This window comes from Malania oleifera, chromosome 9 (genome assembly GCF_029873635.1).
Source record: "Malania oleifera isolate guangnan ecotype guangnan chromosome 9, ASM2987363v1, whole genome shotgun sequence".
Taxonomy (NCBI): domain Eukaryota; kingdom Viridiplantae; phylum Streptophyta; class Magnoliopsida; order Santalales; family Ximeniaceae; genus Malania; species Malania oleifera.
Window position 1 is genome coordinate 32,888,561 of NC_080425.1, and position 12,450 is coordinate 32,901,010.

General features: G+C 37.7%; 1 protein-coding gene across 3 annotated transcripts; it reads right to left on the reverse strand.

Moving 5' to 3' along the window:
- Positions 1-9,220: 9,220 nt before the first annotated feature.
- Positions 9,221-11,633, reverse strand: LOC131163908 (protein ROH1A-like). Of its 3 annotated transcripts, none has more exons than XM_058120734.1 (2): positions 11,419-11,633; positions 9,221-10,534 (listed from the first exon to the last, which is right to left on the reverse strand). In XM_058120734.1, exon 2 carries the CDS (start codon positions 10,523-10,525, stop codon positions 9,443-9,445), a length of 1,083 nt encoding a protein of 360 aa, XP_057976717.1. In that variant the 5' UTR covers positions 10,526-10,534; positions 11,419-11,633; the 3' UTR covers positions 9,221-9,442. The 3 variants fall into 3 exon arrangements, with proteins under 3 accessions (XP_057976717.1, XP_057976716.1, XP_057976715.1); XM_058120733.1 differs by having other exon boundaries at positions 9,221-11,242; positions 11,419-11,613; XM_058120732.1 differs by having other exon boundaries at positions 9,221-11,242; positions 11,342-11,464.
- Between the last annotated feature and the right edge of the window lie 817 nt (positions 11,634-12,450).

The following is a 12,450-nucleotide window of genomic DNA, read 5'->3' on the forward strand; positions in this document are numbered from 1 at the left end:
ATAACAAACTTTTTCTTAAGCAGCGTTTATATTGGCTTAAGATAGTAGAAGGATCTAGTCTAAATCAACACATCAATATGTTTAACCAAATCATAAGTGATCTTATGAGAGTTGATGTGAAGTTTGATGAGGATGAAAAGACTTTGATGCTGTTAAATTCTTTGCTCTCGACTCATACCTATGAAAATCTTGTGACCACTCTTACGTGGGGAAAAGAAACACTTGATTTGGAAGAAGTGACAAGTGTTTTGTTAAATTTTCATCAAAGGTTGAAAAAATGTGATGAAGGGGAAGGACTTGTGATAAAGGGTTTTAATGAGCGAGACAAAGGAAAGTTTAAAAATGGGTCTAATCAGAAATCCCGAAATCAATCCAAGAAAAAGAAGGAAATCCGGTGTTATAAATACTGTAAAAAGGAGCATGTGAAACTAGAGTGTCCGAATTGGAAGAAGGGAAATACTAATAAGCATGAGGAGATTTCTAAATCTGTGAATGTTATTCAAGAAGAGGATTCAACAGATGGTGATGTTCTATCTGTTTCAGCGGAGTCGAATAATCTATCGGACTCTTGGATACTTGACTCGGCATGTTCTTATCACATAACTCCAAACAAGGAGTGGTTCAGCACTTATAGGTTAGTAAATTCTGGATCAGTTCTTATGGATAATGATGCTTCTTGCAAGATCATTGGCATAGGAAATGTAAAGATAAAAATGTTTGATGGTACTGTAAGAACATTGTGTAATATAAGACATATACTTGAGTAGAGAAAGAGTTTGATATCTCTTAGCACTTTGGATTGTAATGACTTTAATTACAAGTCCAAAGGTAGAGTCTTGACAGTATGGAGAGGTAATCTGACTGTGATGAAATGGCAGAAGCTAAATGGGAATATTTACACGTTGTAGGGACCTACTGTTGTAAATGGAGTTGTAGTCGTGGATGCTAAATCAGATGAGACCGTCTTGTGGCATATGTGTTTTGGCCATATGGGAGAACATGACATGAAAGAACTACACAAGAGAAAATTGTTGAAAGGTTTAAAATCATATCAGTTGGAATTCTGTAGATTTTGTGTTCTTGGAAAACAAAACAGGGCAAAATTCAGTTCAGCTACTCACAAGACGAAAGGAATTCTTAACTACGTATATTCAAATGTTTGGGGCCCAGTTAGAGTTGCATCAAAGGGTGGACATGTGTACTAAGTGAGTTTCATTAATGATTACTCACGGAAGGTTTGGGTTTACTTCATGCGTCACAAATCTAGTACGTTTGCCAAGTTTAAGATTTGGAAGGTTGAAGTGGAAAACCTAACAGGGAGGAGAATCAAATATTTAAGGTCGGATAATGGGACTGAGTATGTTGATTCTCGGTTTATGGAGTTTTGTATGGAGCAGGGCATCAAGAGACATTTTACAGTTCGCCAGACACCTCAGCAAAATGGTGTGGCAGAACGGATGAACCAAACTCTTGCTGATAGGCCTTGGTGATTCAGATTAAATACAGGACTACTAAAGAATTTCTGGACCGAGGCAGTTAGTATGACTTGTTTTCTAGTTAACCGATCACCAAGGGCATCACTAGTGGGTAAAGTGGCGAAAGAGGTTTGTACGGGAAATGCAGTAGACTACTCCGAATTGAAGGTATTCGGATGTCTAGCCTATGTCCACGTGTCTAGTGAGGAGAGGTCTAAGCTTGATCCGAAGTCTCATCGTTGCATCTTCTTGGGACATCGAGAGGGTATGAAAGGGTATAAGTTGTGATAACCAATGGCAAACAAGGTGGTGATCAGTAGAGATGTAGTCTTTGATGAGAAGGCTATGGTGAAGCGTACTCAAGAGTTTGATGAACAGAAATATGAGCCAGAAAAGTTGGGGCAGTGATGAACATGTTGTGCAGGTGGAATTGGAAGCTCAAGGCAACGAAAATGATCATGGTCTCGTGGTTGTAAGGAGCTCTAACTCAAGAAACCAGCAAGTTGACGATATTCCTATACGGAGATCCGAACGAACTATCAGGCCTCCATCAAGGTATGGTTTTGATGAGTTAGTATCTTATGCTTTCCTTACTTATTGCAACGATCTAACTTCTTTTCAAGAGGCAGTGCACGGCTAAGAGAAAGATAGGTGAATGTGAGCAATGATTGAGGAAATAGAATCACTGCATAAGAACAAAACTTGGGAGTTGGTGGAGCTTCCAGATGGGAAGAGACCGATTGGGTGCAAATTGGTGTATAGAAAGAAGGAGGCAATTTCAGAAAAGGAATGAGAGAAATTCAAAGCACGGTTGGTAGCAAAAGGATACTCGCAAAAGAAGGGGATAAATTATGATAAGATCTTTTCTCCAGTAGCTAGACATACTTCTATCAGAATTGTGTTGGGGTTGGTAGCTTATTATGATCTTCATTTGAAACAAATGGATGTGAAGACGACGTTTCTTTACGGTCACTTGGAGGAACAAATCCACATAATACAGCTGGAGGGATTCATTGAATCAAGAAAAGAAAATTTTGTTTGCAGGTTGAAGAAATCTCTTTATGGGCTAAAACAGTCTCCAAGGCAATGGTATAAATGGTTTGATTCATACATGATGAAAATTGTCTACAAACGGTGTGAGTATGATTGCTGCATTTATGTGAATAAACTTGATGATGGTTCTCTTATTTTCTTATTATTGTACATTGATAACATGTTGATAACTACAAATGATTTAACCGAGGTGAATCAGTTAAAAGATATGTTGTTTAAGAAATTTGACATAAAAGATCTTGGTTCAGTCAAGAAAATACTTGGGATGGAGATTCTCCGTGACAGGACTACAGGGAGATTATGGTTATCTCAGGGTGGTTATGTGCAAAAAGTGTTGGAGAGGTTTAGCATGGTTGATGCAAGACCGGTGTGTACACCTCTAGCGAATCATTTCAAGTTGTCTACTACAGATTGCTTAAGTTCAAATAAGGAAATCCGGGACATGTCAAAGGTCCTCTATGCTAGTGTTGTGGGGAGTTTAACGTATGTCATGGTATGTACAAGGCCAGATTTGGCTCATGCGGTAAGCGTGGTGAGCACGTTCCTCTCTAATCCAGGAAGGTAGTATTGGGAAGTCGTCAAATGGATATTTAAATATTTGCGGGGTACATCGGGATATGACATCATGTTCGGCAAGCAACAGGGTTGTCCTTCAATTATAGGATTTGTTGATGCAGATTATGCTAGGGATATGGATGAGAGATGGTCTATAACGGGATATGTGTTTACCCTTGTAGGAGGACCGGTATGTTGGAGATCCATGGTACAGTCTCTGGTTGCATTGTCCATGATTGAGGCGAAATATATGACAATTGCTGAAACTGCAAAGGAAGCCTTATGGTTTACTGGTTTAGTCAGAGAGTTGGGGTTACAACAAGATGGTGTGGTGCTGCATTGTGATAGTCAAAGTGTCATTTACTTGGCGAAGAATTAGGTATACCATGCTAGGACTAAGCACATTGATGTGAAGTTCCACAGGGTTCGAGAATTGATTGCTTCGGGTGAACTTATGTTAGAGAAAGTTCATACATCTAATAAAGCAGCAGATATTCTGACCAAATCAGTTACTTCAGAAAAGTTCAAGCATTGTTTGGACTTACTCCATATCTCCAAGTGATAGAAGGGAGACATACCCAACCAAGCATTTGCAAGTTCAAAGTGAAACAGTTCATGTTTTTGAGATTCTCCTAAGATGCGTATAATCGCCAAGGTGGAGATTGTTATTTATGACTCTTATACTTCTGTTTTTTATGAGCAAAGAAGGAAGGAGTAAAAACATGAAGGGGGCGGCATAGCAGGACTCGTCGACAAGGAGCCTATGCTCGTCGACGAGGGAGCAGCAAAGGGTCCTCAACGAAGGCTTTGAAGCTCGTCGACGAATAATTACCGAAAGTAAGAAATTTCAGACTTTTGGCTTTGTCGACAAGAGTCATGTATTCGTCAACGAAGGTTTTTTCATGATCTCGTCGACGAGGCTCTGTTTTCGTCAACAAGAGGTGCCTGGGCTGTAGCAGTTTTTTTGAATTTTAAATTTTTGAACGTTGGGTAGTTAGGCAAACGGGGGGAAACCTTCGAGAAAACTCTATATATGTTATCTGGGCATATTTTGAGAGTGAAAGTGATCATTATTGAAGTGTATTGTGTACATTTTGATTTCCTTAGTGAAATTTGTGTATCATTGCTTTCGTGAATGTAAGTTTTGCCGAACCATGTAAATCTTTGTGTTGATTTTGTTATGGTTGTGTATGTTATTTACATTTACTTATTTATTCTGCTGTGCATCTTCATTATACGATCGATATCACAACATTAAGGTTTAAAATTTTCAAATTAGAGGTTTCTGATTTGGATTTTTAAGTAAATAAATAAAGGTTGCATAGACTTTCAAATAAAAGATTAAAAAAACATGTTTTATTTATTTTAAAAAAAGTATTAATATTATTGACCAAAGATTAGACAGAAAATATTGCGAATCCCACCATCACCATGCATTAAATAAACGGACGAGAAACAATTAACAAAGGGCAAATCCCTCTTATAAAGATGTTTTTTGAGGTTTTTTTTTAAAGTAACATACATAGTATCCATACACGTGAGTTTAATGTGTTTTAAGGTTTAAAAAGAAGTTATATATACAATTTCCATATGTGTGAGGTTTTATATTATTGACTTATATAACTTACATTTGTATAATACCTTAAGAGTACAAGTTACATGCATCTTTTTTTTTTTTTTCGTTGCCCCTTTCCGGAAGCCTCCACGTACTGAGCCCCAATGTTCGCCACACACCACCATCACCCGCAAGTCAAAGTCTTTATGATTGAAAACAAACCAACCAACCAAATCTAAATTTAGGCCTTAAAATTGAAAATATATTTAGCCATTACCCAAGTGAAAGAATCACCTTTCTAGAATTAATTTTTATTTTTATTTTTAAACAACTAATTGGTTGTTGCCTGTTATTAATTGAGAATAATTTGACATAAGAACACAAGAGGTGTTGCTTTTTTCTTCGCCACTTCTATGAATTTTTAAAGCTTTGTAGTGTTTAGTTTGTGAGAAAAATATAAGAAAGAAAATAACTATTAAAGATTTATAATCACTTCTCTTTCGTTTGCAGTAGGGCCTTGCGTGGGAGCAAATCAACCAAACCAAAGCAAACCAAGTCGCGCAGTTCAAAGTCTTCACATTCCAGCTTGGTTTGCACATAATAAATAAATAAAAGAACGACAATAGCAGGTCCTTGGATATCAATACACAAATTATGAAAACGAAAACAGAAAAGAAATTAGAAACTAGAAACAGCTAAAAATTAAAAACAGGTACCGTTAATATTTGTAAAACTAATAAATGTTTCTTTGCTCTTGCTTTCACAATCTAATATAGAAGTTAGAGAAGAATGAGTGCATGGTAAGAGAGTCGAGCATAGAAGGTACTTTTTTTCTCTATTAAGTGCAAGCATAGTTACCCCAATTAAGCATCTTAACCCTACCATATGTTTCCTCCCAGCATGCTTTCCTCATCGGTAGTACTGCAGGTGGTTTACCCTCCTTTTCTGTTTTGTGCTTCGTATTTGGACCTTGAATCCCAGGTGCTGGCAACATTGAACAGATGCAGTGGCACATTTTGCAGTCCAACACTTGATCTCAAGATGCCGATAAATATCATCAAAAGTTTTGATATTCTTATTATAGGTCAACTCATGATCACACCTCGAAATTGCTGCACATTGGCATGTTGCATTGCCTTGAATAGTCACGAATTAGGTCACTACTCCTCTCCAAATGTAACCTTCAGCTACAGGGCAACCCAAATTCTAGAGGTAACACACCATAGTAACGAGTTCACAATAGTCCCTTTTGACCCAATCATCACACGCCTACCTATCACGACAGTGTGGCCGCCCTTTTCAAGGGCGATGGATTCATTGGTCAACGTCGCTAACACTTTCTGTTGGTTTAGATCCAATTGGCGTCTTTTGCTGGAATATCATAATTGTATTGCTGGGAATTTTCTTCCACGAGTCCTATTGCAGAATTCAAAGCCAGCTTTTGCTTCATTCATTTAAGGCAAAATACATACAACTCAAAACACTTGAAGGCTCAATGAACACTAGCTTTATTCTGTTCCAGTGTTTTTCCAAGGAATTTATACATCTAGGGTAAAGCCAAAATGTAGGGTTTGCTATATATCTAATAAACCACACATCTGTTTTCCAAGAAACTTTAGAAGGTTATTCTATGGTCCATGGGCAATGTATCTATAAAAATATATAGGCGAGTTTACAGGTAAATTTGAATATTTTAAATCAAGCCTTATACACTATTAAAAACTGCCAAGGGCATACTATTGAGTTGGAAAACACCCCGTGCTCAACAATCAATGATGAAAAATGATAGCAGAAACTACCTTGTGCCTTGTTGATGCGGGTATCCGAAAAGCATAGTCCTGACTGAATCTAACCCTGAAAACTCACGTGCCTATTTTAAATGATCGCTGTGGTAATAAGAGGGGCTATCAAAGCCCTCCAGCGTGTCGTTCACTGAAGACATACAATACTACAATGAGGGCTTACAAGAGAATGACCAAAGGATGAAAGAAAGACTCGACAGCATCCTCTGTTTGACTTCTATCCCTCTTATATAAGCTTATTTATATGTATAGAAACTTCAGTCCCAATCGAAACCTCCTTCACATAAGAAACACATCCTTTAAAAAAGACTACTCAGATCCAGGTTAAATAGTCATCATATTCTTAGTCAACGTATCATCATATTCTTAGTCAACGTAGGATAACCGATGAAGGATCCACGATCCATTGGTTGGATCCAGCAACTCAACCATCTCATACACTAGGAATTTGAAACCAAAAAAATTGGTTTAGGTATAAAATGTCCTCTAAAATTGGTAAGCAGTGCACATCTCTTGCAAAGGTCTTCAATGATCCATATAAAGACAAATAATAAATAATTTCGGACTTCAACAAAACCAGAAACATTTAGAGAAAATTTAAAATCTCTTGATTTAATGATTTTGATTTATCCTCGTCAAAGAAATTTAAAAGGTTGCATGTTGATGGTGATGAAAAATCTCCTTGGTGGCTTGCAATTTGCTGATCAATTGTGTAGGGAGGAGAGGAGCAGGGTGAAGATGCTAAGTGGACTCAATATAAGGGAATGGGGAGAGTTAATGTCTAGAATACTAAAAGATGAATGGAAAATAATATGGCTCAACAAGTATTTGGCTATGCAAATCATTAGATGAATCCCTGTTTGGAATTCTCCTGGGTAATATTTCTTCCCACGCATTGAATTATTCTTCTTTTTCACCAGTCATAGGATTGACAGCCAACTCCATGTCACTTGCCCAAATTCTACTACCTTTGACGAGCCACTGTCCAAGAATCACCAGCACATTTAATCCAACTCCCATCACCATAACCTTCAACTATTAAAGTCCCATACAGCCCAAAGCCAACCCTCATATGCATCCACCATTATTTTTCAGCAACCCATCATCCATCATCCATCATCCATCATCCATAACCACAGCAAACATAATTACCACCATCCTCTTTTGTCCATCTGCCCATCGATGACCATAGACTAAAGAACATAGTAGGTTATCGCACCCTGCTCCTCACATTCTGTACTCACAACCATCATTATGATCATAGCATAGAGAGCCACAAATAATCCAATGCCACTACCATTCTCCTCACAGCAAGCCACACTCACCCAGCCATTGCTGAATCACACCTCCCAAGGTGCCAACAAAAGGTACATAAACCAAAACCATAAAGATACCAAAACTATCTTGATCCAAAAAATTGACAATTATCTATTTCACATAAATGCATGAAACGAAGATTGTTTTACTACTACGAACTACTCAAAGCAATGAATTATTACAGGCAAAATTAGGTGGCTGAATTGGTATTGGTTCAGTATGGGGCTTGTGTTCACTCAGTTTGGACCAAAGTTTTAAAAGGTTAAGATATAGTGCACGGGGTTTTAACCCTTATGAGACAAGGCATAAGTCAAGGAATTAAGAGCACAAGCCTTTAGGGAATGTTATTCTTAAAAAAATAAATAAATGCATTACATATATATATATTTCAAAAAATAAGATCATTCAACTAAACCATGCTAAAAGATAATCATAACATTACAAAGTTCAAATTGAAATCATAAGAAAATATTTAGAGATTCACTTAGATGGAGCATCCCTTAGTCCTTCACAGATTAAATTTTTCTAGCCCAATTTAAAATTGATCATGACTTAACATGTACCAAATCAAAATGCATTAGGCCCAACCCAAAAAGCACAAAATCCAGCCCCTCCATGCAAATGCACAAGTTTTACTCCATTACGTTTTTGTATCTTGAGGATATGGTATTTTAGATATTGAGGCATGTTTAAGGCACCCCTCATCTTGAGGTGAGCCTCAATCATGCCTTTTAAAACATTGATTTGAACAAGTAACAAAGAAAGGAGAAGTAAAAATTAGCAATAACAAAATGAGATAAATTAAGGATCAAAATATCTAGATATGTATGATGTTAATCTCATACTGCCTGCAGTCCCATCTGTACCATCTCGTGTCAATGGGGATCTGCACTTTGCCCTGGCTATTATATCCACACCTGTAACCAGTAGAAATACAGAAGATTGCCCTTAATGCATGGATGACAGCCTTATGTTGTTTCACGTTTCTATTAAACAGCCAATCTCTCTCTCTCTCTCTCTCTCTCTCTCTCTCTCTCTCTCTCTCTCTCTCAAAAAGATGCAAACACATGCAAAAGCACGAGGACATGAAAAATAAATTATGTCAAAAGATCACTGCTAACCACATTGCACCATTTGAATTCATTAATGAATGCGATTCAGGTTGCAAGGAAACACGTGACACACTAAACATCCACAAAGACGGCCAAAGGGATTCATAGTTTCAAGGTTATTTTTGGTCCCTTCCCAATATAGCCATCACCATATCTCAGAATTGCTAGTTTTACAGAAATGGATGAAAATGCAACATTAACCACAACTTAGTTTAAAATTCCTTAGAACTAGTAAAAATTCTAACAAAAATAATGGCACAGTACTTGCAATAAAGAAATCAACTATCACACATGCACTCCAAACATAAGGATGTTATTCCCAGATAGGGAAAAGGACAAAACATGGAACAGGGGGGAAAAAGAATATTTATATATTTTTCCAATATAAATACCATGTTCTTTACAGAAAGTATTCAAGTTAATAGAAGAAAGTTACCGCCTTAAGTTTATCTGTTGCAACCATCAGAAGTAGTTCTTCCTCCTTGCAATAAGCTGGTTGGTAAAAACTAGTAACAATAACATATTCGCCAATTTGTACATTTGACGCTCAGTATCAATTTATCAAACTTGGATTTACTCAGCAATATTTGCCCTGCCCAAGAATTCAAGACCCTCAGTTCGGCAATTCATGATCCTACGAAACACTTCTCTTACTTGACGCTCCAATGGGTCCAGTCCATTCTTTAAACTCTCACAAATTTCTGCCGCCTCCAGCGCTCCCTGTCCAACTTCATTCTTCTGCTCCTCAGTCAGCGGGAACTGAACAGAATCTACCATGTCTGACACGTGGCGTGCACATTTCTCAATCTGATAAATCTCCCTCAGCAAACCACTGCAATTCCGCCGCTCCTTCTTCTTGAACTCCTCCATTATCCTATCGTGAAGCAGCATAAATGAACTACCCCAAGGTAATTGGCGTGGGATTGAGAAATGGATCTGAAGGCCCCGATCCTGACAAGGAATTGCTGCAACTAGAATCCACAGTACAAACATGAGCACAAAACTCATAGAAAATACAGGCAATGCAAGTCCACCGCTAGCAACAATCTCATTCCCACGAGGTGGGACCAAATTGTTTGAAATTGATTGGAGCTGCTTGGCTGCTGACCAAGAACGAGACACACTCCATGAAAGAGATCGAGAATGCCCCGATGGGCGGTGCTCCTTGCTTGAACTATGACGGCCAAAAGAACGGTTACGCTGTGAAAAAACAGAACCTGAATCCTTTTCATCCAGCATAGCAAGTGCCAAATCTGTCAATGCTTTTCTTGCTCGACGAAACTGTCCTTCACCCACCATCCTTTTCTGGGAATCCAAGGCACATAGAACTATTTCCAAGTGCTTCTCCCACTGTCGTATCCTTTCAATTCCATCACGAGTTGCATTGCAAATATCCAGCGCCTTTATGCTTCTTTCAAAAAAATCAGCCACTAAACGATCCAATGGGGGTTTTGAGATCTGCACTTTGTTGTTGAACAAAATGACCTTAAATTCATCCTGGCAGCAAATGAATGCATCCAAAAGCTTCCGAATCCATTCAAGAGAGAGCAATTCATCATCACTAACAGTGGAGAGATCGTGAAATCTGTCAGAAATCAATTTCTGGAATGATTCGAGCACCAACTCCTGGGAATTGGAATCATGATTACCATCCATGGAATGAACCTGACCACGATTAATACTCAATATTGAGAGACCAAACGTAATAAGAGGTGAAGTAGAGCCCTGATTTTCCGTAGATGGCATTATCACACAAACCCTTCGATTTCCTCAACGGATTACAACTCGCAAAATAACAAAAAGCACACACATAATTCAAAGAGATTTTCGACTTAAATCCCAAATTCTAAGACTCAGATCCACAAATCCCCAAAGCCAATCTGTAATTCAAGCAGAATTCCGCCGCTAAAGTTTTTTAGAAGGGAAAAAAAAGCTAAAACCTGTATACAGAGACCCAGATCTCCAAATATGTTTTCGGTACCCACAAATAACTCAAAGAAACATATCCAATCGAACACCTAAAAAACAGCTTTTTTAGACCTTCGATTTTTCAACAATAAATTAGATTTACATTCAAAGCCCGTAAACCCCTAAAATTCAAAAGGCCAGATCTTCGTACATCTAGACTCTAGAGAAACTCGACCACTTCAACTAGATACATCGAAAAGATAAATTAAGGAAATAAAATAACCACAAATTGTTAGATGCCAGATCCACAAGCTTTCAGAAACCCATGTGTAGTTCAACTACAATCGTACCTACCAAAATCCCCAACCCACAAATCGTCAAAACCCAGATCCACGAATTTCAAAAAGCCAGAGCAGCAATAATACAGCATCAAGCGATTAAATGATTGAACCAGGGAAACGAACTCTGCAATTTAACACATCATTGAAAATGAAAACAGAGTCCCAAATCTAAACAGCTTCTCAAGAAGGGCATTCAAAAATCAAAAAAATAAAGACAGATTACCTAACTAACATAGAGAGAGAGAGAGAGAGAGAGAGAGAGAGAGAGAGAGAGAGAGAGAGAGAGGAGCTGCTACATACAGGGTAACAGTGGGGGAAGGCTTCAAATCGCGTTGGAGATGGAGAAGATCCGAGCCCTACGTCTTCCTTTTTTATTTAATTATTTATTTTGGGTAAACAAGCCCGACGCCTTCTCGGTTATAGTCGGAGGTCATTGGCTTTTGCCACTTTTATTGGTCAGTTTCGTCTCCACATTTAATTTGTCTCATGGACTCTGAAGATCCATGCCATCGTTCAATATATTAAATGCACAATCTAATCATTTTAATTGAAGACTATTGTAAATATATGTTATAATCTAAAATTAAAATATAAATTTAGAATAATTTAATGTAATATTTCAAATATTCATTACTTAATTATTGAAATTAACAACAAAATCAAGATGTTTGACAACCAAGGATATGGTTCAGGTAGTAGTGCGGACTGTGAAAGTGTCTCTCACGATATCAGGTGTTCAAACTCTCTCGGATTTGTTTCCGTCCCTGGATTCTTGAAATTTATCTCCCTTTAAAGTTGTGGGGTCGGTTTCAAGGGGCGCGGGATTAGCCACGTGGACCGTAAAACGGACACGTGGAAACTCGGTACATAATCCCAAAAAAAAAAATAATATGATATTTAACATTTTAACATTATGTCTTAAAAAAAATAATATGATATTTATAGAGTATCATTCTTCTCGTGTTAGGGCTTCTTGTAAGGGCAAAAGGATTTTTTTTTTTTTTCTGAAAAAAAGGGTGATCGGATCAAGATGTGGAAAAACTCTCTAATTCTTAAGTTAATGTTAGTTGTAGGAGGAGGACTATGAAAGGCTAAGAATCTATTTTAGCATAATTACCTTTGATCACTTTCCTTTTACCTTCTTATGTCACCCATTACACTCCTTTTCGGTTACATGAACATTTTAATCAATTTCTCATTTCTATGAGAGGGCATAATGGAGCAATTCATATTAAGTATGGAGCAATTCATATTAAGTATGGGATAGTTACCCTTGCCATTGCATTAGTGGTTGTTTAGTGGGCTCTCTAGTGTTTTTTTTATTGGGTCATG

What these genes read in the sequence shown, in the direction of transcription:
- LOC131163908 (XM_058120733.1), bottom strand. Translation starts at nt 10,615, where the DNA reads ATGCCATCTACGGAAAATCAGGGCTCTACTTCACCTCTTATTACGTTT.